We start from the raw sequence: 27,185 nt of genomic DNA on the forward strand, positions 1-27,185 counted from the left end.
CTTGGTGGATATATTTAACCACTAAACACACAGCATTTGTGCCAATCATAGATTTGCAATAGGCCATTGCTTCCAAAGAGGAGCGAATAAATACAGAGCTAAAATATTGTTTCAAATAAGTGACTCTCCTGGTTTTTAATGGATCACAAAATAACATAAAATGGGCTACTGCCTCTTCAGCCCTGCCAGAGAGTGGGCAAGAGCCGAGTGCATATGCCCCCATAACCTTGTAAATACAGCTACCCTTATCATACTCACCCTGAACTCCAGGTATAGTATCCGAGCATATGGGGGTGTAATAATGTTAAGATACCTTTCAAATACAAATTCTGGTTTAATTGAGAGGTAACCTGAGCCTGGCCCCACTCTGCAGCTAGCTTTCTCCATATTTTTCCTCGATAGGAATAATGCCGCTTTTTTAATCCTCTCGGTTGTAGGTTTGTTAATGGAGGACGGCTTGAACCATAAACTGCTCACATCTATTGCAAGGAGTGTCCTTTTCATGTGTGCTAGCCAAGGGAGTGTTTTACCCCTCCAGCTTCATTGGGTGGATTAGCGCCTCCTGGTATCGCTGAAGACCGAGTTTAGCTCACAACCTAATCCAATACATCACTGGTCTCATTGCAGCCTCATCCCCAATGGAGCATATATCTGTCTCCAGGTGGATTAATGCATTTGGAGTAGGTTGTTCAGTAATTTGTTTTCCGCATTAAAAGGGCCTTCACGTTTACGTGGCCCCAAAAGGTTTGCTTAATACTAGGCGGATGTCTTTGCCTGTCTTTTATACAGTTCAAGCTCTGGTGACACTTATCTACATGGGCAGTCCAGTCCAAGAACTACTCTCTTTACATCTAACCCCTAGATAATTGTAAAAAGAGGGACCTGCTCCAGTCTGCAACCGTCTATTCTGATTACTAACTCCTGTCTTTTGGTGAATCTAAAAACCAAATACTTTGTCTTTCATACGCTTAACGTTAACTGCAGCTCTTTGCATTTGCCCAAAAAGCATTCCATAGTGGTCTTAAGACCCATTGTGGAGGTGGCCAAAACAACTGCATCGCCTGCAAAGAACAATGCAGGGTATCTATTATTGCCCAGTTTCAGTGGATCTAGACAGTTTGGTAACAATTCCTTGATGACTTCATCAATATAAATGCAAAATAAAAGTCCATACCTTACGCTTCTCATAACTTTAAATGGAGTTGTGGCCTTCCTGGAAGACCATGGTGAACCACTGCCCTCTTTTCAAAAATACAAAGACTGGATTATAGATACCAGATGGAGGGGTGCTTTACTCTTAAAAACCTGCCATTGATAGCCCGCAAGGGACCCCATCAAACGCTGTCCTAACGTCAATAAAAATTGCATACAATTTTACTTTCCTAGGACAGCGTATTTTTTTACCAGGAGGAATAAACAAACACTGATCAAGAGTAATTTTGCCCTTTTGGAAGCCGACTTGTACGTTATTAATAATATCATTAGCATCTAGCAGATGTTTCAAATTAGCCTTGGGGAATATCTTTCTAGAGCTATCCTTAAGGGAATTTGAGCGATAGTTTCCTGATTGTATTTTCCTCCTTTTTTATATATTGGGATAATCTCTGCGCTGCGCCATGACGCAGAAAACATATTCAAATTGAATGTCGCATTAAATAGGCGCCACAAATAGTAGGTATTTCTTTGAAAAGGTCGATAGGAATTTCATCTAGTCCAGGTGCCTTTCCTCCTTTTTGTGACTTGATTGCGTCATAAATCTCACTCAGATTGAATTGAAAGGCCCCTCCTTGCTTCAATGTGGCTCGCATTTTGAGACAACCCCATATTAAACCCCAGGTTTGAATCATCTGCGTAGCCTCCATACAGCTCGGCATAGTGCTTAGACCATGCATCTGCGCTTATGCTGCAGTGTAGAGCTGCAGCCCTGTTAACCTCCCTGCCAGAGACTAGTCTCCAAAAGGAGACCCAATCACCCATTTCAAAAGCCATTAAGAGATTATCCAATTTTACTTTTACAAAAGCTTCTTTCTTTTTCTTTACAGCTTTTTGTAACTCGCTCTACAGGCCCGGAGATGATGCTAGTCCACGGGAAGCTTACCTGCCAGGAGGTAGACCAGTTCAACTGGGCTGCACTACATTCCCCATCATACAAGCCTTGCTTGGTTAATACATGTTTTTTTACTGACGACTTGGGATGCTTCTGGCTATGGCATCAAACTCGCGCAAAACTTCATGATCAGGACCCCACCATATAAATATTTTCAATATGCCCCAGGATGGCCTCATAGATCCCTGGCTTAGACTTAAGTTCCTCAGGGTTTGCCCACTTGATTGTTCGGCAGGTGTGTCTAACCACTGTGATACTCTGTACACCAATATTATTCGGGGGGTACCTGTTCATATCGAAATGGGAAAGTGATTGACAATAGCCTATTATCACATCACTCGCGTGCCCTCCAATTACCTCGAAGTTCTTATTAATCTCCCAGTCTCTGGCCAGAATTAAAATATTGTCTATACAAGAGGAATAATTTGGGCCGACAAACGTCTTTTTAGTTGGTTGTTCCTTAGCATGTCTGCTGTTACATGCTCTCAGCTTCAGTCTGTATGATATCCGAGCTGTGTCAATGGCTTGACTATGTATTATTTTAGGGTGAGTGGCTACAAAAGCTGGTATACCTCAGGCTCGATCTTGGTCGTCCCATAATCCTTCCAGTACCCTTAAAGGTTCAAACTGGAGGTTGAGATCACCTGCAAACAGGATATGAGTGTTCACAGGGTCGTACCACTCCCAATTATTTACCAACTACTGAATTGTTTCTACTGTGTTCAATAAGGTTCTACCATTTGGTATATTATAAACATTAAACGGGAGGCTGTGCGGCCAATGGGCACCAAAGGTAATAGATGTTGAAGATCTACTAAACCTGTTGCTCGCTCTTTAACTTGCCAGCTTAAGACAGTTTAAGACAGAACTCACCCAAATGAGCAGCCCACCACTGAGCCTTCCCCTAGGACCTTTCCAAGCAGGAATTGAATGGGTTGAATACCCCTGCATCTCGCCCGCCTCGAGACCCCAGGTTTCCTGGAACAAAATGAGCCCAAAATCCTGGATAAAGTCACAGCAGCTAGGGTCAGCCATATGCTTGGCTGAACCAGCAATATTCAATGAGACCATTTTACAGGGTGCTGCAGGATTAAGGACATTACATTTAGAGCCGTATACCAGTTAGTTGACTCCTACTAGTCCCTACCCGGCAAAGGGATTAATCAGCCGCGTAATACCGTGCAAATGGACAGACCCAATGATAGATGGCACTCCTGCTGATAGTGACCCCTTCCCGCCGTCATACTATTCTCTTCCTGCATGGCACTTCTTCATTGGTGGAACGACTCTTAAAATAATTTGAGATCCTTCTGGGAGGTATGCCCGGTATTCAATGGAGAGGAGGCCAGATCACCATTGACTAGAAAGATCAAGATGAAATCATCCAGACCACTGGACTTTTCCGCCGTAACAACGGACAATATCTTCCCTTATGACCGATTCACATCCATTGACAGACCTGATCCAATGGATAATTAAGCAATATGCCCCGAGCAGAGGGGGCATTGCCGACTCAGGAAATGCCCCGGGGCCCATAGTTATAGGCCCTGAGCAAAGCGAGGGCCTTAACGAGGGCCCCTGGGCATTACCAGAGTCAGTAATGCCCCCGCCGCGAGGGGCATATAGCTATTAGTATCCGGCTCGCAAAAACTGCGTGACCAGGGGACTAAAAGCTTTATTTTTTTCCCGAAACGCTGCGGCATTTCGGTAAAAAAAAAGACGTCAAAGAAAATGGCTGCCATGAAAAGGGAAAATTGAGTCCGTTTTCCCTTTCCATGGTGGCCATCGGGAGCGGACGCGCTGGAAAGCGTTTTCAGCGCGTCTGCTCGCAAAAAAAAAAAGAAGGTAAATGGGGTTGGGAAGGTGGAAGGGAGGGGAAAGGGAAAAAAAAGGAAAAAAAAATAAACGTACCTGGGTCCCGGGCGAGGTACGATGGAAGTCTCCAGCTGTGTGGAGGCTCGGAGCGGGGATGGCCCCACTCCGAGTCTTCACACGGCTGGAGGCTTTCCTTGTCTCCCGCCGGGGACCAAGGCATAGAAGGTAAGTGGGGTGGGGAGGGCAGGGAGGTGGGAGGAGGGAGGGAAGGAAAAAAATAAAAAAGCCTTATCTCTGTCCCCGGCGGGGGACGAAGGTAGCCTCTCAGCTTGGGGAGGCTCGGAGCGGGGATGGCCCTGTTTCGAGCCTCCTCATTGGCTGAGGGGCTGCCACGCCCCCTGCCAGGGACAAAGGCCGTGGAATCCCGACGGAGGGATTCCCGGCCTGGTAACGACTCGGCGAGGGCCAATCAGAATGGCTCTTTCATTCTGATTTCACCCTCGCCGGGTACTAATCTTATTTATCAGGGATTCGTAATTCTGAAATGCTCCTGTGGCCAGTCTGGGCACATTGTACATGGTTACCGAGGACTCCTCTCTTTGATATCCCATGCTTGGGCGACATAATCCATTAGGTGATGGTCTACCTGAAGAGGTCCTGTTCATCCAAAGCAACTGTTTCCCAATGATACTTGGGGGATTATTAATCACATGCTGGTTAATAGTGGCCACAATTAGTTTTGACCATACTAAGGGATCTTGGTTCCTCCTTGGCTCAGATTGTGTAAGGACTGTACGATTGGTTTCAGGAAGGCAAGAGCTAATAACTTCCATAGAACCTAGACAGTCCCTTGTGCCCTGGTTAGAGGGGGGCCTAGTGCTTGCTCTCTCTGCCTGACCATTTGCAATGTTTTGATTATTTGGGGGTATGAGGGCTGTCCCTCACTCAGTTGTTTCACCTTAACCACAAGCTTGGTGATAATGCCGCTTAGAGTCTTAATTTCATTCCGTAATTCTTGAAGACTTTCCCTATTCTGGCTGGTGCACCCTTGGTTCATATCAGCCACTTTTTTCATTCACCTCCTATCTACTAGTATGACTGTTGTGCATGGTGTGGCTACGCTGCTACAGGCTTTTACTTTTACTCATTGCCAACTTCTGCCTAGCTTTCGTAGGTTTGGTTTTGGGCCCACTCTTTATCTCAGACGGTGCTACCTTCTGCCCATCTGTACTTATCCGTGCTTCTATATGGTCTTTTTGGGGGGAGAACCTATTGGTTGAGGGGATAGATGGGTTACTCACTGATGGCTCCTCAGAGGAATCCTTTATATCCACCCTCAACCTATGGGGCACTCCCAGTCCCAGTGAATACCTCTTGTGGATGGGGAGTAACCATTTTTTTCACTCTCCCGTTGGAATTTATATTTCTATTACATTACTCTGTGTCGTACCATTAGCCCCAACCACATTGGCAGGCAGTATATCGTTTTTCCCCCTGGCCTTGCCTTTTCCCTACTTAATCCTGCAATGGATCCTTTTTCTGCCTCTTAGCATGGGTAGGTGGGGGTTATAATTTGAGCCACCTTTTCTAGACCTATGATCGGTGGATAATTGAAAGATTTAATGCCCCTACGCTCCATTGCATCCTCACTCACATAGTTAGATCTAGCTGGCTTTTTAGAGGCACTTACCTTCTTAACGAGGCCAGTCTTTTTACCTAGTCTATCTATGCCCTGAAAGAGATCCTTCATTTTGGTGATTAGAACGTTTACTTCATTAATAGGTTCAAAACGTTTCTGAAGTTTCTTTGGTCTTTCTCCTGGGGAGATCAAACCATTAGCCTTCCTCTTGGACATGCTAGAGTACAAAAGTGACTAATGTCACCCCAAGACAGCCAAGCCAAACCTGGCACATCTAAAGCCCCCCACCAAAATAAAATATTTTGATTATGTCAAGATATATCAATTAATGCAAAAAAGTACTTGGTTATCCAGGTAATTAAAATAGGTTTCCAAATTGTGCAACCATACATAAATAGATATAAATCCTATTCTTAACCAAGAGGGTTAATATATAAGATATAGCACCAACCTTAAAAAGTTCCAGAGAAAGTCCAATGAAGGTCAGAAATGAGAGAAACTCTAGCCCCTCACGCATAGGGGGCAATACGTGGAGGGGTCACTGCACCTTAACAAATAGATCATGTGGGAGCGAGACATGCAAGACCTACTTGAGAGGCATCCTTAGTCCGTCTCCCCTCCCTCGCCCTACCCGCCGGTAGGTCGCAGTAACAGACAATAGTTCAGTTGCTCCTCCCTACTGCCCTGGTGTCCTGATAAGCAGGCGGTCAGAATGTAATTATTCAGCCGGCAGGACAGAGGGAAAAATGTGTTGCGGCTACATAACCAAGGCGAACCAGGATGTGTCGCAACAGACAGAAGCCAAGAGAAACAGACGGATGTGGTAAGCAATAGGAGGGTCGGCTGGTCTAAGCAAAATTGCTCTTACTGGGGAGACGTCTTCTCTGGCAACTATTTCGCTACCTCCACAGGATGTTGTTGTAGTATCTTTGCCCCTCTGAATTATCTGTGTTCCAAGGGCGGGCAAACAGGATGGCCTAACCACTCTCGGTGCCAAACACTGTTGGAGCTCAACACCACATCCTATGTCATGTGGGCTTCACCGCAAAGGAGCCCCAGCAGCTCATGTGGGCGTCTGCTTGTAGGACTCCCTTCTTATTCTTTTACTATGCAAGGACATTACCATCAAATTTGATGTCAGCATCCTTATCCTCCTTCGCCGATCTTCACCTATCTCCAGCTTCGGTGGCTATCTAGGTGCAACAGGTCCACTCCCCTTGGCCATAAATCCATTCATCGGTGGGCACTCACTACCAGTCTGACTCCATCTCTCGATACTCTGCACACACGCTTGAAGATCTTCAACGACTCAACATTTCTGTTCTCTGCCCTCCTTGTGCAACCTCACGATTCCATTCCTTCCAGCTACTTGCACATCATCACCCGAGCGCTTTATCAAACATTAAGCACCTAATATCCTGTGAAAAGGCACCCTCTCTCGATCATTCCTCCCCTGTGCATTAATCCCACTCCCACAAATGACTCCAAAACTTTGCCTGTTTGAGAGGTAAATAAAACTATATACCCTCTACCAAAAATAAACCATGTAAAGATTATATTTTCTTTATTGTCCCTTTTCCATTTCAAACCATCCCCAACATCTGTTTTTTTGTTCCTAATACTTCACCTATGCACCAGAGATAAGCATGCAATGGACCTGTGCTTCGTATGTACTTTGAACAGAGATGTTGTCAAAACTCCCTTTCACTCAACAAATAAATACAAAATACAAATACAACTTTTTTGCTAACAGATTTGGTAATTGAGGGCTTGTAATTTGATTTCTAAAATATATCTGTTTGACCTGCTTGAGCACCTGTCGTGCCAGTCCAAGAGAAGGCTTTGCCCATGGTGGGGAGGTTAATGCCAGGGTAAAAATGTCTTTAATTCTCTGGTGGTGGTGGTGGTGGTGGAGCACAGAATTCTATTGAAGAGGAGCTCCTGTCCGGATCTATTTTCTATAAGAGATAATATTACATGAATACAACATATATTCATATTTATTATGCTGAAAGGGTTTATGTGCATGATGTGGACTTAAATTGTTACAATCCGGTACTATGGTAGGCACTCAAAGTGGTATACATTGAAATAGTGTCTGTAAGAGATGTTTTCAAGGTCTACAGATTATTCTGGAAACATAACAAATTTAAATTTATGAGACTAATGAACATATGCATAGAAAAGTGCTTGAGCAGTGAAGAGTCCAAAGAATTAAGAAAAAACAGTGTGCCAAACGAGGGAGAACAAGTTGCTATCCCACATAGTTAGTGGCAATATCGACAATGAAAGTATGTGTTACCATGTTTCGGCCCTTTGATCATGACAAAGCATGTGGGTTTTCATAAGGACAGTAACTGTTGAAACAGATACATTTGACGATTCAAGACAAGCTTTGCTGTTTTCGTTTCAAATCTACAATGCAATGATGTGCAAAGTCCGTCCAGGGCATTAGGTGCCAGTACTGTTTTCCAGGGCACGGTAATTACTTTGTAGCTTCTTTTCAACAGAAGAAATTCAAGCTTTGTCTGCAGAATACAAAAGCCTTTGAGCCATGTAAGTGGGAGACTATTTTGAAGTGACCTGGGTGTGATGATTGCAAAAAGAGTGCAGGGATGGCTGAGCCCCAGATAGATGAGGCACTAACTATATAGGTCAGTTTCTGCAAAATGTTTGTGTTACTAAAAAACTGGTTTGAAACCACAGCTTTGAAGAGATTTTAAAAGAATCTGCAAGAAAACAAGATAAGCTGTTAGAAAGAAAAACTATGAATGGCAGGGCATGTTCCTGCAGTACTATGTCTATGTGTGTGTCTATTTGCAAAGCACACATTAACCAAAAAGTGGTTTCTTTGGGCTGGCGCCTAAGAGAGTAGAAGTTGACCGAATTGGGGAAGCCTAAAGCAGAGAACCAGGATTACAACACAACAAAATAGAGCATTTTGTCACCATGAGGTAGCATGGCTCCCACACATTAGGAATAGGAAATAGCCAGGATAAGTCAACAATGTGCGGTCTTCTGGTTGAAGGTACACATCACAAAGTAAGATCCAGGAAAAGGAAGATGGATGATGTGTGAGCCTAGCAGTGATGTTAACTCACACCTAGAAACACTTGTGTACAGGTGCGTTATACATGACCTATCATATCATAAACCATATAATACCTACCTCTTTCTGCTTACAAACATAAAGAGCAGGAGGGCATGCTGTCCCAACGTATGATAAAGCCATCTCATAGAAACACTAAACATACAGAATTGCACCCTTATGGCTATATCCACATGTCCAGGATCGCTGATCCCCGCTAAGATGGTCTAGGTAAGATATCTGCTGTACCGCTCGAGATTAGTGCAACATATACAAAGCACCCATATTTTGACTCTATTCTAACCCTACTCAAGTATGGGCTCTTATTGGTTGAAGGCGAATAGAGAGGACTTGCCCAGTTTTAGAGACACCACATCCATCACTTCCTGCGTTTGAGCCATAAGTACATGCCCCAGTGTCTGAACTTACATGTTGTTTTTGCCATAGGAACTGCTCCGTTGTGGAAATATGATTCATCTTCAAGCTTAACAGATGTAAACACAGGATCACCTACACACAATAGAACATATTAGTTATCTTGTGAACAATGAAATATTCTTCTGCCAGAAAATCAATGAAACACTGAGGTATAACAGGAAATCAAACGCACACAATTGCGCAATAAACTGTTTAAATCTACATAACTTGAATTGCACAGAGTTTGATTTGCTTTATTATCACCTAGTTTATTCAGCATTACAGCAATTCTCACAAGGGATATTTCACCTGGTGTACAGTGTTTACAGGTTTTCGGTGATCCACTGGTGCAGAACGTTGCAGGGAGATTAACTTTTTCTTTCAAACATTCGGCTGCTCTCATTTTGTGTAAAGAAGTGCCGGCTAGGAATGACTTGGAATGTGTAGCATTGTGTTCAAAACTGTAAACAGAATGAACAGCACAAGACGTGTTGTCCTGACTTGATTGCCAAAGAAGTGTAACAGTGTAACTTTACAAACTCAACCTTTATATATTTTTTTTAAATTCAAATATATGGAATCCTTCCAAGACCTAGCTTTTTCATGCCTAGAGCTGTGACGTTTTTTCCTATACAAAGGTTGACAAATAGCTTTGTTTTCTTTGGTGGCCTTTTAGCAAGCACAGGCCGACCTAGTTTCACACCTACCTGCCGAACAGGCATTGAGTTCCTGGTGTAATTGGATTTAGTGCCGATAGTAATGTCTTTGTCCAGTGGTTGAACTATACTAGGTAGTCTTAATTATTAAACTTCTGGCAATGCATCTACCTTTCTGCCAATATCATTATTTGTGAACGTGGGTAAACTAGACTACTCAACTGACAGATTGTTGATCAAACTAACTTTAGATTTGCCTTTGGAAAGCCCCAAATAGCCACACACTTCTTATTCAGGATCCGGGAGATGGAGTTCACGGATTTAGAGCAGCAGTAAAGGAACAAACCTGGCTGTTGAGAAAGAAATGATCCCCAACCTAGAATGGGCAAAGGGGGATCACGCAAGGACCAACATCTCAGAACATTGAATATGATTTGGCCAATAGGAGGGCCCGAATTATGATGAACCCTAGAAATATCCTGACATTGCCACTATATTGGTGAGAAAAAGTTTTACAGGAGTTTCCCCCCCCCACCTCCCAATAAGGATAGTTGGCATACTCTATAGGTGAAGGATCCTCTGTTGACGCCGGAAGCCGGTAGAGCACATTAGTATTTCAGACTGGACACAAACAGGTCGATCTCAAGTTATCCCCACTTCTAGAATAGGATGGAGATGACAGAGTTGTTGAGTGGGACAAGTGTAACCATCTCAAGCAAACCACCTGGGAGTTGTAGAATCTCATCAGATGAACTATAAGTTAATTTTGATCGATTGCTTATTGAGCGCTTGTCGGAATCCCCACAAGCGCTCATATAATGCCTGGACTTTAAAAACATTGATACATATCCTTGCCCGAGTCATTACAAGACAACTCCAGAGTATGAATAAGGATATGGGTTGGATGGTGAACTGACCAAGAGCATAGAGGTAAACAAAGGAGTCAGCCAAGGCTGTGTGCTTGTGGCCATCCTTTTTCATTTATATGGGAATGCTCTTGCCCCTCATTTGGAACTATGTTCTGCCAATGTACCAAGGTGCAGGATCAGGAGACTGCCAGCACTCCGCTACGCTGACGATGCTGTTCTCCTGGTGAAGACCCTCAGGTTATTGCATATAATGCTGCTGATAATGCCCATAAAGAACACTCTGGATCCCGACAACCCAGGTAACTATTGCCCCATCACCCTTCTTCCCTTCCTAGGTAAGATCATTGCGAAAGTGGTAGCAGCGCAACTGGACAACACATCGACACCAACAATCTCCTCCAAACCTACCAATCCGGGTTCAGACCCAGATGCACCACAGAGACACACAGCTTTACCCTAAAATCGATTCTATCAAGGTCATCCACAAGCTCAAAACCTGCCTCTCACTGATCGAGTCTTGGATGTCCAGTGCATACTTGAAGCTCAACCCCTCCAAGACCGAATTCCTACTCTTCACCAACAACACCAAACACCCAGACATACAGACCTGGCTGTCAGCCACGAACCCATAGGGCTTCACACCCAAGATCACCTCCTGTGCCAAGTCCCTCGGGTTCCACATCGACAAACATCTATCCTTCTAGACACACATAGCTAAGAAAACTCAGACAGCTTGGTATCAGCTTCGGAAAGTCAAGCCCTTCAAAGCTTTAGATCCACAGTTCAAGCACTGGTCAAATATCCCTCCTGGATGGGAGGAACGCCCTACTCGAAGGCCTCCCGTCGTCCTTCCTAGTGTTCTGACAAGTGTTCTACATGCGGCCACACGCCTCATCAAAGGGCTACTCAGATACAACCATATCGCACCAGCCCTCACCGACATTCAATGGCTCCCACTGCACGCACAAATCTCCTTCAAGTCTTGCTGCATCATCTATAAGGCAGTCGCCAACAAGATACCAAGCTAAAAAAAGGAAAGGACCAGAAAAGCATTCTCTGCCTACGCCCCAAGACTATGGTACCTCCTTCCTCCCCATCAGCATCAGACTCGCTCCTACAATTCAGAAAAGAACTCAAGACCCACCTCTTCAACAAGTCTCTCCTCCACAACACCTAGGCCATCACGTCACCCCTGCACCACCTGACTCGCTAGAGCGTTGTCCATTCCTCTCATTCCGCCACCCTGTACAGCTGTAGCCCTCACTTCTGTGCCCCTCTGTGTCTGGCCCCCTGCTGTACATCTGTTCTGTTACCTCTGAAAAGGGCTATGTTTCTTCTCAAAGCTAGGTCCGCCCTCAAATATCATAATAATAACATTAATTACAGGGTTTATTTCAGCATAAATGCAAAAAAGGTAGCAGGCGCCCCTCTCTCGAATGAACACGGCATGATAACCTGTTCAGTGGTCATTAACCACTTTGAGAGTTCACAGCCATCTGCTTTTTGCTCACTGTATCTTTCACAGATGGGAAATATCAATTTCCATATCAGTCTTTGTCCCACCCACATTGGCAGTCCAGCACCGAAATGCTAGGGCAATTCCCATCTGAACAAGAGTACCAACAGCAACCCCATACACATGTTTCAGCCTTGTTGGGCTTCATCAGTGAGGTGGAGCTGTGCCTCTCTGAGCACAGTGAGCAGGGAGTCCACGTCTGGTTGCCCCCAGGTAACTTAGGATGACCAACCCCAAGTTCCTTCCAAAAATGCAAAAAAAGGAGGCAGGCACCCCTCTCTCGAATGAGCACGGCATGATAACCTGTTAATTGATTTATTTCAGCACATGGCGCTTTCATGACGTACAGAGGCCTGAGGGTCAATAAGTCCAAATGTTTCTCAATGTGTGTGTCCGGTAGACCCATAAAATATCTGTGAATGTTTTAGAAGGACAACATCTAGAAGATTTTATCTCCTTCAATTACATGGGTATCAGATTTAACAATAGACTTAAGTGGAGGACCATATCGGGAAGCAAAATGTTAAAATGAATCAGAACATCAGAGGCCTTTACAGATTGGCTCAGACCTTGGGACACTACTCAGTGGATCATGTGCTAAAGGTATATGAGGGCAAGGCAATTCCAACTTGAATCTATGGGTGTGAGATTTGGGGTTCTCAAGGGCAGATTACCTTTAAAAAACAGAAAACAAATTCCTAAGAAGACTACTAATTGTACCTTCCTCAACCTGTCTTTTTGATATGATATGATAGTTTTTTTATATAGCGCCTATACACAATGTGTTTCAAAGCGCTTCAAGGCAAGGGAGTGAACAAGGGAAAATACAACAACGTTCTTACAGGCCATGAACTGTAAGGATGTGAAATTAACTACCGTACTTGGCCTGACGACATTTCAGATAGTGCAAGTGCTAAGACATAGATAAGGAAGGGAGGGGGAGAGTGGGAAGGAAATGGAAACAGACAGGCGACTACCGTACTAGGCCTGACGACATTTCTGGTAGAGCCGGAGGAAAACAAAAGGTAAGGGAGAGGGGTGCAGAAAGGGAGGGGAGGAACAAAACAAGTGACTATCATACTAGGCCTGACAATGTTTCAGATAGTGCTGCAGGGGGGAGGGGGGGAGAGTAAGGGAATGGGTGAGCGATAGACGAGGTTGCTATCACAATAGGTCCAGGGACAATTCTGATAGAGTAAGCGCGTAGAAGAAAGTAAGGGGAGTAGGGGAGGAGATAGGAAAAGGGAGAGTGGAGGAGAGGAGAGAACAGAGAGTAAGCAGTCAAAAAGAGTGGAGAAGCAAGAGGGGAGCGTGATTACAATTGCAGAAGTCAGTAGTAACACATAATGTTGCAAGCCAGGATACAAGATGAAGATGGGAACAGCATGATTCAGGGCCACCATGAGTACAAGATGCAAAGGAAGTCCAGCATGAGAGTTGAGAAAGGGTGACGCATCATGAATCAATGAAGTGCATTAAAGTAGAATCCAGCATTGGCCACAAGACGGTGATGGTGAAACCAGAATGTATCAGGACAGACTCCCATGTGCAGGAAGAGGGGGGCACAAGGGAACACACACGGGGGCCAGAGAGGGTGAGGATGGCTTGTGGGGACAGAGGGTGTAAACATATGTTGGTGCATGCTTACCTGCTGACTTAGCAGGGGATCGAACCCTGGCTCCTCCTGGTCCAAGCAGGAATTGCCCTTTTCTTTGACTGCCCTTCACTTCGGACGCCCGGGCGAGAGACGCCCTTGATCTAAGAGTCAAGAGCAGGACGGAAGAGGCAGGGCTAAGAAGGTGGATGGTGCTTAGGCCAGGTGACCTAGATCCACTTACACCTGCTCCCCAGATGCAAAGGAAAAGAGGCTGGAGGGCTCCTTAAGTAGGGAAAAGAGCAGCAAGCAGGAAGTCACCAGGTGGGCGGGGCTTGCTAAGTGGTGAAAAAGAGCAGCAAGCAGGAAGGCACCAGGTGGGCGGGTCTTGCTAATTGGCGAAAAAGAGCAGCAACCAGGAAGGCACCAGGTGGGTGGGGCTTAGGCCAGGTGATCCAGATCCACTTACACCTGCTCCACAGCTGCAAAGGAAAAGAGGCTGGAGGGCTCCTTAAGTAGGGAAAAGAGCGGCAAGCAGGAAGGCACCAGGTGGGCGGGGCTTGCTAATTGGTGAAAAAGAGCAGCAACAAGGAAGGCACCAGGTGGGCGGGGCTTATGCCAAGTGAACCAGATCCACTTACACCTGCTCTACAGCTGTGAAGGAAAAGAGGCTGGAGGGCTCCTTAAGTAGGGAAAAGAGCGGCAAGTAGGAAGGCACCAGGTGGGCGGGGCTTGCTAAGTGGTGAAAAAGACCAGCAAGCAGGAAGGCACCAGGTGGGTGGGGCTTGCTAAGTGGTGAAAAAGAGCGGCAACCAGGAAGGCACCAGGTGGGTGGGGCATAGGCCAGGTGACCTATATCCACTTACACCTGCTCCACAGCTGCAAAAGAAAAGAGGCTGGAGGGCTTGTTAAGTAGGGAAAAGAGCGGCAAGCAGGAAGGCACCAGGTGGGCGGGGCTTGCTAAGTGGTGAAAAAGAGCGGCAACCAGGAAGGCACCAGGTGGGCGGGGCTTAGGCCAGATGACCTAGATCCACTTACACCTGCTCCCAGCTGCACACAGAGACTGCTCTGACCCATCTTTCAGATACTGGCCCTCGTTACAAGATTGCTGGTATACTGGCAGTATCACCGCCAGGATACCGGCAACTAGTAACACTGTTACCGGCACTCAGTCTGGCGGAATTACCGCCAGATTATGAGTGCCGGTAAGTGAACCGACAAGTGGACCCTTTGCTCACTGTGCACACAGGGGCACAGCTCCACCTCACTGATGAAGGCCAACAAGGCTAAAACACGTGTATGGGGTTGCTGTTGGTACTCTTGCTCAAAGGAGGTTTGCCTGGCATTTCGGTGCTGGACTGCCCTTGTGAGCGGGACAAAGACGGATATGCAAATGGATATTCCTCCTTTGTGAAAAGTAAAGTGAGCAAAATGCGATGGCTGTGGATTCTAAAAGTGGGAAAAAAAACACAGAACAGGTTATCATGCCATGTTCTTTCTAGAGAGGGGCACTTGCTAAATGTTTTGTATTTTATCAAGGAACTTGGGTTTGGAAACCCTAAATTACCCGGGGGAACCCAGACGTGGACACCTTGCTCACTGTGCTCAGATAGGCACAGCTCCACCTCATTGATGAGGCCCAACATGGCTGAAACACGTGTCTGGGGTTGCTGTTGGTACTCTTGTTCAAAGGAGGTTTGCCTGGCATTTTGATGCTTGACTGCCCTTGTGGGCGAGACAAAGACTGATATGCAAAATTAATATTCCTCCTTTGTGAAAAGTACAGTGAGCAAAAAGGGATGGCTGCAGACTCTCAAAGTGGGAAAAAAAACACAGAACAGGTTATCATGCTATGTCATTTGTAGCAAGGGGTGCCTGCTACCCCTTTATTGCCTTTTTTGTGCCGGTAAGTGATGTTAATCCATATTCCATATTCCATGGAGTCCTGTAGACTCCATGGGTGGATTTGCTGGTATTACCGGCACCAGTAATACTGGCCATTTTTGCCGGTCGGGCGGCAGAGCTCATTCCTGCCACCCCACCGGCAACCTTGTACTTTGCCGGTGTGGTAACATGCCGGTAAACTGAATTACTGGCACGTTAATACCATACCGGCATGGTCATAATGAGGCCCATTATCTATGTAAGGGCGATTTTATTTTGGGATGCACATGTGGGGAAGCGAGGGAGGATCACCTGGGTGGAGGTCCTTGAGGATTGGGGAGCCCTTAGGCGAGACATGGTACGCTCCTAACCCTCCCTCAACCTTTATGGGCTATTATAAAACAATGCCCCTCATTTTTCCACAAGTGACAGTTGACAGTACTGGGACGAGGATGCGGCGACTAAGAGTTGGGCACACTAACTTGCAGGTACATCTCTTTGGTACTGACATGAGGAAGAGGGCCTCAGAGAAGTACCATTGCAAAGACCAGGCATGTCTTACTAACGAGCCTAAATATAGTCAGGCAATTAAGAGAAAAGATTCACACCTGCAACCTCTTTACAGAACTCAGGTGTATAAAAGTGGTGTGGACAGGAAGGTAAATGGAGAGAGGCGAGACGCTTATGGGAGCAGTGGTGAGCAGTTCTGTGGCCCTGGAAGCACACTGAGAACAAAGCAGCTGAGGGTCCGGGCGAGTGTGAAGTGGGAGCAGGATCTCTGTGGCGCAGAGGCGAGGCAAAAGAAGGAGAACAAATGAGGGGTCGTCATTTATACCATCCAAAGGACTGATCGTTTTCCTGTGGTGCTGCAAGAGTGTTTTAGGGGTGAGGAAAGACCCCCTGGAAGGAAGCCACCAAGTTTGTTGCGAGGCAATACGGAAAAGGACTTCAAAGTGAGCCGGTGAGTTTCCCCGATGAGAAACCCTGTGTTAATGTAACCGCAAGTCTCATGAAGTGTACCACTATTGTTAATGAGGCCAGAGACTTGTACAACGTAGTGGAGTCGTTGCGTGCTTTGTTAAGGAACAAGTACGTTTTCAAAAGTCTCCAAACATAAAGAATCCTTCCTTGTGAATTAATTAATGTGTTGTTGAAGTTGCTGCAGACTTTAAAAAGGAATGTTTAAATATTGAACACATGTTGCTCAACAAATGAACTCCGAAGGTAATGCTTATTGACTACCGAACTAAAAGGGAAATGCAACATTGATGCAAACCAGTAAAACATTGAATACTGAAGGCATGTTGTACAATATGAACTTAAATCTTGAAGTTGAAAATAATTAAGCAACATAAAACCGCATTAAACTCTGAACTACAATTGAACAAAACTAAATGATTGTTGCACAATCAAGAAGGTTCAAACAGCAAACCTTAAGGAGTGAATACAGTGTGACAAGGCTGCCACTTGGAAAGGGCATATGGCACAGGGTGGCAGAGCCATGAGGCAGCTAAGGAGAAACCAGAGGAGCCCAAGAACACACCCAAAGTCCAGAAACCAATAAAGGGAACCAAGTAAGATAACTTGGTGTACAGGTGTCATGGGTATCAGGCAGTTAGTTGGGGCAAGCTGGGTGGAGGCTTGGCAGGCCTGGCATAGGCACACAAAGAACCCATACCAAATCCCTCCTTTCATTCCTTCCTAGTGTTTGTAGTAACTTCCTGGTTACCACTTCCTGTTGCCAAACGGGGAGTGCATGATAACTCATGAGCTCTCTAGTGTTTGGGTGCACCTGGCTATATAAGCCACACCCAAGATTCTTCCAGTGATTCGTGTTACTTACTGTGAGCTGTATCAGCAACACACTTGCCGTGTTCTGGATCAGCCAGCATCTGCTTTCCTGCTCCGGATCATCCTGTTTCGCTTACCTGCTCCGGATCATCCTACTTCTGCTTACCTGCTTCGGATCATCCTGCTTCTGCTTACGTGCTCCGGATCATCCTACTTCTGCTTACCCGCTCTGGATCATTCAGCTTCAGCTTACCTGATTCTTACTCCACGCCGCAGCTATCTCCAGTCAAGAGGGGACTTCTACACCGGCACCTGTAAGAACAAAGAACAACAGCTTTAACACGCGCACATCATTAACGCTGTGCATACTCACCAAATCTTCCTGCTACGCTGGAATCCAGGTTAGTGCACGAGAGCACAAACCCCTGTAAGAAAGAAGAGACATTATTCATTGAGCTTGCTCCAATAACACAGACACTTATTTCACTGCGCTCTCTCTCTCTCTACGTGGTGCATACTTACCAAAAGCCTCCGTGTAAACTTACCTAACCACCAAATCCCCAGTAGCGCTGAACCCAGACTCAAGGCACTAATACCACATCATTTTTCCTGCAAGGGAAAGGGAGAGATATTACCAGGTGCGCTCGAATTGAAGGCGCTGCGCAAACCTACCAGCAGCTAGCTTCTACACGTAGCGCTACTCGCGCACAAGAATACCGGCAAACAAAGACAATATGGACAATTTTGGACACTCAACATTCTCCACGCAACATTCACTTGTGGGAGGACTTTCTGGCCAGTGAAGAAACTGGCGCCTTGAACTCTTGCTGTGAAGGCATAAAACAGCGTTTGGCATCTGAACTCAGCCTACAGACATTGGCACCAATCACATGAGTGAATCGCGCCCCAGCAAATGCAGGATGGAGTGCATACCCTACTAAAGATCAAGGTATTCCTCTGGGTGAAACAGGGGAAGTAAAGACTCTGGGTCAAGGGAGGCTCGTCCATCGCTCCTGCAGAGACACAGGTGAGTGTGACAGAACACAAAGCCATCCTCAATACCTCTGCCCAAGCGATGGAAACCTCAGAGGTAGACCAGCTTTCCCTATTGTTAGGTGAACTACGGGCCGAGGTGCATGCAGCCCGCTCAGAGACAAATGCCTTAAGGCGCGAACTGGTAGTCAACTGGGACAAAACAGACGATTTGGCAAGACAGCTCCTACAGACCCAAGCTGGTCTAGCACCCCTACCAGGTGGAGTTCCACAGGGGCAGCCTACCGTGGCACCTGTAGCCACACCCGTTCAGGTATTGCTTCCAGGCAACATCCCTTTAGCACCCCCGGAACGCTTCTCTGGGGATCCCAAGAAATTTGGAGCGTTCATGAATCAATGCCGGCTACATTTCATTTGCAAACTAGACACCTTTCTGAGCGACCAAGCTAAAGTAGCTTTTCTCCTCTCCTATTTAGGAGGGCACGCGGCGGACTGGTCTGTCCCGTTAGTGCTTAGGGACGACCCTAAGCAAGAGAAATTACCCAGGTTTTCAGCGTGAACTGGAAAAACTATTTGCCCATCGGACTCGAGGTCAGGCCCTGGATGATGAGCTACTCTCTCTGCGACAGGGTGGTCAGGATCTAATCTCATATGTCGCCACATTCAATCGCTTAATAGCCGAATCAGGTTGGCCAGAGGAGAAACAAATAACGTAATTTTATCGAGGACTAAGAGGAGAATCAAAAGATGTCTTCGCGCAAGTAGTTAATCCTCCCGAAGATTGCAGTGAATACAACGACCTAACTATGCAACTAGACCACCGGTTACAGGATCGCAAGGCCGGCCGAACCAGATCAGAGCATAGACCAGTGTATGTCCAACCAAAGGAAGCGTCCCATCGACAGGCCTCAGGAATACACTCAGAGCCCATGCTATTGGGTGTCCTCAGGGGACCACTCACCAAGGCGTAGAGAGAACGGAGGCGTCAGGAAAAACATTGCTTATTTTGCGGCCAATCTGGTCACTTCCTCCGGAACTGCACGATTAAACCCCCACAGAAGACAATGGGGGTACTAGATAACATAGGGGAAGACACAGGTGCGGTAGCGGAAAACTCCAATGCCCGGCAGATGTAGAGGTTGGTCTGTCGAGTCAGGAACGGAGCACTCAGATCTCACACTTCAGTATTCCTGCAGTTTTGGTAGACCCTTCACAGCCCACCCGAATGCATGCCCTCAAGGCTTTCATAGATAGTGGGGCTATTGGGAACTACCAGGACATAAACACCTCAAAGACCTTGGGGTTAGCATTCCACCGTAAGGACACCGCAGAAAGCGTGACAGCTGTGGATGGCACACAACTCCTTTCGGGACCAGTAACACAGTGTACTTCCACCATCACCTTAATCTGCCAAGATGGCCACAGAGAAAGTATTAGATTTGACCTTATCGCTGCACCCCAATTGCAGCTGATTCTTGGGATAGCGTGGCTAGAGACGCACAACCCAAAGATAGATTGGCAAGCTTGAACCTTAATCCTTTTCCATGGAATGCGCCTCTTGTTACAACATCAAAGGGATCAAAGGAAGCCCGTTGTTAGCTTCACAGGAAAAGATAGCAGGTTTAGGCTTGGTGGGCACTTTACCAGAGGAATACCAGGAGTTCCAGGATGTGTTCGCGAAGAAGCAAGCTAATACACTACCACCACATCGAGTTTACGACTGCCAGATCGACCTGCAACCAGGGGCACCAGTACCGTGCAGCCGCATTTATGCATTAACCGAGGAAGAAAACACTCATCTATGGACCTACTTGGATCAATACCTGGCCAATGGCTTCATTAGATCATCTAAGTCACCAGCCGCCTCCCCACTCTCTTCGTACCGAAGAAAGAGGGGGACTTAAGAACGCATATTGATTACTGGGCCCTAAATCAAGTCACCATAAAAAATAAGGACCCATTAACTCTGATACCAGTACTCATAGACCAGGTGAGACAAGCGAATATTTTCACCAAGCTAGACTTACGCGGCGCATATCACCCGGTACGCATGAAGAAAGTAGACGAGTGGAAGACTGCGTTCCGTACACCGCTATGGCTTGTACGAATACCAGGTCATGCCCTTTGGGCTTTGCAATGCCCCGGCTGTGTTCCAGCATTTTATGAATGATGTGTTACGGGAACTCCTTGATGTCTGCGCAGTCGTGTACATGGATGACATTCTGATCTACTCCACCACTCCCCAAGAGCATGTAACCCACATGCAAGCTGTACTCCACAAACTGCGTGAAAACCAACTGTACGCAAAGCTAGAAAAATGCTCCTTCCATGTCATCGAGGTGGAGTTTCTGGGATATGTACTGACACCGCAGGGGATCAAGATGGACAATAGAAAAGTGGAGGCAATCCTCACTTGGTCCTCACCCACGTCTGTAAAGGGAGTACAGAGTTTCCTAGGGTTTGCAAACTTTTATCGACGGTTCATACCAGGATTCACACATATTGTACATCCAATAACGTCCTTGCTGCGCAAACACCAAAAGTTTGAATGGACACTAGCGGCGGAAGAAGCTTTCCGAGCTCTCAAGGAAAAATTCACATCAGCCCCAATTTTGCAACACCCACAGCCCGATTTACCGTACATCGTGGAAACGGACGCTTCAAGCATTGCCATGGGGGCCGTATTGTCTCAACCAAATCCTGAAACCGGATGCCTTCACCCCATTGCCGTTTGGTCAAGGAAATTTTCCCCAGCAGAATTAAACTATTTAATTTCTGGGAAAGAACTCCTAGCAATCAAAAGCGCACTGTGTGAATAGCGACATTACTTACTAAGAGCAAAACACACCATCACAATAATAACAGATCATCGGAACTTGCAATACTTAAGCTCAGCGTTGGGCCCTATCCTAAATGGAATATGACTTTGTAATCACCTACCGCCCCGGAGTTAAGCACGGGAAAATGGATGCGTTATCCCGCATTGGCACAGGAGAGGAAGTCTACAATGCCCCTAACCCGGTGGATATCATACCTAGCCATAAAATTCTCGGCCTCCTGTATAGCCCCATCTTCGTTAAATACTCTGCAGGAAACAATAAAAGAAAATATGTCTGAAGAAGACCTCCTGGCTTGGGACACGAAGGGAGATCAGTTCACCATCCAAGACAAACTACCATACTACCAAAAACTTCCTCTACGTTCCAACTAAGGATCTGCAACAAGCAATCATATCAGACTACCACGACTCGCTGTTAGAAGCCCATCCGGTTATAGCCAAAACCATGAAGAAATGAAGCAAATCTTATTGGTAGCCAACTTGGCGAGAAGATATTGCCACCTACATAGGCACCTGTGAGGTGTGTGCACAATACAAAACATCCAGGCAAAAACCAGCCGGCACCTTCAGCCAATCACCATTCCGCCAGCGCCCTTGCACACAGTATCAATGGACTTCGTCACTGATCTACCTCCTAACTCAGGTCAGGTGTGCGGTCATTTGGTCGAAAATAAATAGTCGAATAACCATTTGATGGAATCAAAATGGTTGAAAGAAAAAGGGTCGAATTTATTTCTTTATTTATATATTTTTAGTTTTCGTTGCTTAAAAAATATTTTTTAATAAAGAAAAAGGGGAGTTGGGGGGGAACCCCCCCTTAAAATAAACAAACAAAAAAAAAAATTCGACCTTTTTTTCCCAACCATTTTACTTCGATCAAATGGTCATTCGACCATTTGGTTTTCAACCAAATGACTGGTAACCCTCAAGTTATAATACCATCCTCGTAGTAGTAGACCTCTATTCCAAAATGGCCCATTTCATAGATCTAAGGGGTATTCCCTCAGCTCAGACCCTGGCACAGGTTTTTCTAGACCAAATCGTCAAGTTACATGGATTCCCTACCATAATCGTTTCTGACAGAGGCAGCCAATTTGTATCTCGTTTTTGGAAAAAATGTTGTGCCCTGGCAAGCGTAGAAGTCCGTCTCTCTTCTAGTCACCACCCTCAAACGGACAGCCAAACCGAGCGCACGAACCAGACCATGGAACAGTATTTGCGCTGTCTATTACACCAAACAAGCCAAAGCTGGACAGAAATTCAATGGATGGCAGAGTATGCCTACAACAACTCAACACATTCATCAATCCAAGCAACACTCTTCTTTACTATATATGGTCGAAACCCCAGAACGTCGGTCTGCGATCCGCCAGAAAAGATTGAAAGGCCCGCAGTAAAGAATCTACATGCCAGCATCATGAAAGCAGACAGAGAAGCCAGTAGGAACCTGCAGCAAGCCAGAGAAACACAGAAAAGAAACGCTGATTGCCATTGACGAAAAGCCCCAGATTATCAAGTGGGAGACTGGGTCTGGCTGGCAACTAGACACATTACTTTAAAGGGTCCCAAAATGTTTTAGCCTAGATACATTGGCCCGTATACAATAGAAAAAGTAATTAATCCAGCAGCCATGATACTGGCGTTACCTCATATGCGTATACATCCAGTATTTCACATGTCACTATTAAAACTAGCACACCCAGGAACCCGAACTTCCACACCTCACGCACCCATGAAAGTGCATGAAGAAGCACCAGAATATGAAGTAAAGAACATGTTAGATTCCAAACAAGTACGAAAGACCCTGTATTATTTGATTGACTGGAAGGGGTACGGACCCCAAGAAAGATCATGGGAACCCAGCACGCACGTGAATGCATGCCTCCCGATTGGTGCGGAAATTCCATCAGGACCATCCTGAGAAACCAAAGCCCTCATACACACCATTGGGAGGTGTCTTGAGGGGAAAGACTGTCATGGGTATCAGGCAGGTAGTTGGCGCAAGCTGGGTGGAGGCTTGGCAGGCCTGGCATAGACACACAAAGAACCCATAACAAATCCCTCCTTTTATCCTTTCTATTGTTTGTAGTAACTTCTTGGTTACCGCTTCTTGTTGCCAAACAGGAAGTGCATGATAACTCATGAGCTCTCTAGTGTTTGAGAGTGGCTGGCTATATAAGCCACACCCAAGATTCTTCCAGCGCTTCGTGTTGCTTACTGTGAGCTGCATCAGCAACACACTTGCCGTGTTCTGGATCAGCCAGCATCTGCTTACCTGCTCCGGATGATCCTGTTTCTGTTTACCTGCTCCGGATAATCCTGTTCTGCTTACCTGCGCCGGATCATCCTGCTTCTGCTTTCCTGGTCCGGATCATCCTGCTTCTGCTTACCCGATTCTTACTCCACGCCGCAGCTATCTCCAGTCAAGAGGGGACTTCTACACCGGCACCTGTAAGAACAAAGAAGAACAGCGTTAACACGCGCACATCAGTAACGCTGTGCATACTCACCGAATCTTCCCACGACGCTGGAATCCAGGTTAGTTGCACGAGCGCACAAACCCCTATAAGAAAGAACAGACATTATTCATTGCGCTCGCTCCAATAACGCGGACACTTATTTAACTGTGCTCTCTCTCTCTCTATGCGGTGCATACTTAACAAAAGCCTCCATTCAAACTTACCTAACCACCAAGTCTCCAGTAGCGCTGAACCCGAACTCGAGGGGCTAATACCACATAATTTCTCCTGCAAGGGAAAGGGAGAGACATTACCAGTCGTGCGCGAATTGAAGGCGCTGCACAAACCTACCAGCAGCTAGCTTCTACACGCAGCACTACTCACCCACAAAAATACCGGAAAACAAAGACAATATGGACAATTTTGACACTCAACATTCTCCGCGCAACGTTCACTTGTGGGAAGGACTTTCTAGCCAGTTAAGAAACTGGCGCCTTGAACTCTCGGCCTCGCTGTGAAGGCATAAAACAGCGTTTGGCATCTGAACTCAGCCTACAGACATTGGCACCAATCACATGAGTGAATTGCGCCCCTGCAAATGCAGGATGGAGTGCACACCCTACAATCAAGGTATTCCTCTGGGTGAAACAGGGGAAGTGAAGGCTCAGGGTCAAGGGAGACTCGTCCATCGCTCCTACAGAGACACAGGTGAGTGTGATAACAGGAGCCAGCACCAAGGAACCTGTGTGAGACATTGGGAAGGGAACCCTGAGACTCGGCATCTTTACATGTGTTGGCTTGGGATTGGAGACTCAAGACCCCTTTTTTATTTGGATTGTGTTATTTAAAACTTGGGGAAGGGATCCCCAAGATTGATTCTGAACTTTATTGCCTTGAACTGGAGAAAGGTAAACCTCGAGACTCTTTCATGGAACTTTCTTATGCTTGTGGAAGGGAAGCTGAGAGAAGGCTGTGAGCTGGAAGAACCTCAGAACTTTGAGTTAAACACTGTTTCTTTTGACTTTAACATCCCTACACATCTGTTTGTCTTAGTTGTGAGGGCAAGAATAGGGTTTTGACACAGACAGACTATTAAGTTGAACTCTTTAACTCAGACCTTCCTTAGTTTCATTCAGGTAGGGAAATCCCAACTTAGCATAGGGCAAGTTAGTCCTTCAACCATCCAGACATTTAAGTTAATAAATATCTTTTGTTTGAACTTTAAGTCTGTTGTCTGTGTCTTGCTTCCTGATGCCTTCACACTACACAGGGTTGCATCAAAGTAAGTTGGCTGGCACACATGAAGTCATTATTCCACAAACGTTCATTGCTATCATATTTTGAGGACCCTCAAAGTATTAGAAATATCCACAGGAATATGATAAAAAGTATAGCTATGACCTACTTGGCATCAATAAGGGACGATGAAGCAATGTCTAAGACAAAGGTCAGAGCGTATATGCTGTTAGCTCCGGTGGCTGGACCTGCAGAATACCTGAGGAAGGTGTATATCCCCTTACATCGAGTCTTTATTGCCAAGGCTAGATTTTATATCTTACCAGTTGGGAAAGTGAAGCAAATATGGGCACAGTGGTGAATTGTAATTGGAATTTTATGTGCCCTTTATTTTGTGACCTTAGCGCAAAGTTTCTATTGAACATTCTAAGAGAAAACAGAATCAGGGCACACCATCTGGCATTGATGTTCTTATTAAGCTCAACACAGCCAGTTGTTATGTTCGCTTTTGACAGTTTTTCAAAGAGTGTCTGGTGGAGATGAACTATACTGGGGGACAGGAGGGGCTAGGGCTGGCATACTGTAGCACTGGCATAAGCTAGTTCTACACAAATGCTGTCATATAAAAGGTAGTTGTGACTCAGATTAGTATTCAATTTTCCATCACTGTTTTTACCTGCCATTATTTACTTAGTTTGACTGACTGATTCCCTATAAGTGGGACAATGTTACCTATTACTACTATTATTATTATTATTATTATTATTATTATTATTATTATTATTAGGGTATTTATTGAGCGCAGATCTATTTTTGGGAAGCAATGGAGTGCTTTACAACCATAGGGGTCAGCACAGTGAGGGAAACAGAGAAACCGACTGCTATGTACAGCTATGTACAGCTATTAAAGTGCTGCTTCACCTTTTCAGAAGCACTTCACATTTGGAGCTCTGAGTAGACCAATATAAATTACTTGAAAGTCTGATGCCCAGTTGAAAGTCTGACATGGCCGATCTTATTTTTCCGGCATCTACCCCATAAAAATGCCTGCCTCATAATAATGTATTTCTGCTAGTTATTGGCTTGTTTTTCTGAGGTTGTCTTCTCTTTCCCTTCTATATCTTAGGCTTATATCATTGTCTGTGCATGTGCTTCTTTTGTGAGCGCCCCAAGGCCTACAGGTTAGGTGCAAAATAGAATAACCTAGATATATAGATAGATAGATAGATAGATAGATAGATAGATAGATAGATAGATAGATAGATAGATAGATAGATAGATAGATAGATAGATAGATGTAGCAGAAGCAATGTACGTGTTCCAGACGCATACCCTCATAATAAATCTTGGGTTTTAAGTAGCTGATTCTACTACATGCATTGGCAACTGCTTTGGCTAAATTGACTTGCAGTTTTCTCTCTGCACAAACCTTAGAAATGATCAGCAGTTCTCTATTTATTTATTTTATTTATTGTACATTTGTATGTCGCCTATACACATGTGTTTTCAGCTGCCACAAAACAAGATGGGAGGCTGGGGTAAACATGGGAAAACATAAGAATAAACAACAAAGAAACGGTTACATTGGCCTTGTGACAATCCTTGAGTCCAACTGGTATTTTTGAAATCATCATCAGCATATAGGAAAATACCCATGTTCTTTTTTACCGATTATTGGTGCATCAGTGTCTAAGTTTAATATCCTACGGCCAAATTGTTTATATATAAGACAAACAGAAGTGGTGTCAACCCACAGCCCTGCCAAACTCTGTTGGAATCTCAAAAGGCTCAATTACTTCCTTGCAATTCCAACATCTTATCATATGTAAGGGAGGCATGATATCACAAGTATGACACTGACGCAAAAGATACAATTTCAAAACCTTTATTCAATTTTCGGGGTTTTGTAAAACTCATGCTTTGCCCTATAGCTATGATCAGTGTAGTCGCTACCATCAAATAATAAAGAAACGCAGCCCTAGTCAGTCTTTTCAAATCAACAAACCTAATGCCTGCCCCATCTCTTATACAAAAAGTGTGAATAGGGAAATTTGTATGCAAAGGAAAATCAGTGTTGTAACAAAGAATCAATGTGGCTGACCTAGCTCTTCTTCCCACGTTGGACAGCACTGAGTAAGGTGTTCCCCATACACAGGATGACACACTCTGGCTCTGGTTCTCAAAACAAAGGCAGTTAAAAAAACGTGGATCGAGGCCCACTTGGCCTTCCATGTTAAAGTCACTTATTGCAGCTATCAAAAGTTCTTTCACAGTTGAACAAA

The 27,185-nt window shown here is 45.4% G+C and overlaps 1 protein-coding gene across 2 annotated transcripts in view; it reads right to left on the bottom strand.

The window, feature by feature from the left end:
* Positions 1-27,185, bottom strand: part of LOC138521152 (zinc finger protein 398-like) — a 405,528-nt gene that overhangs the window by 22,419 nt on the left and 355,924 nt on the right. For both annotated transcript variants that reach the window (XM_069633731.1, XM_069633730.1), the window contains one exon: positions 9,079-9,159. In XM_069633731.1, coding sequence (XP_069489832.1) covers positions 9,079-9,159 — 81 coding nt within the window. The remainder of the gene's footprint in view (positions 1-9,078; positions 9,160-27,185) is intronic.

Source organism: Ambystoma mexicanum, chromosome 13 (assembly GCF_040938575.1).
Source record: "Ambystoma mexicanum isolate Mex_15411 chromosome 13, UKY_AmexF1_1, whole genome shotgun sequence".
NCBI classification, from domain to species: domain Eukaryota; kingdom Metazoa; phylum Chordata; class Amphibia; order Caudata; family Ambystomatidae; genus Ambystoma; species Ambystoma mexicanum.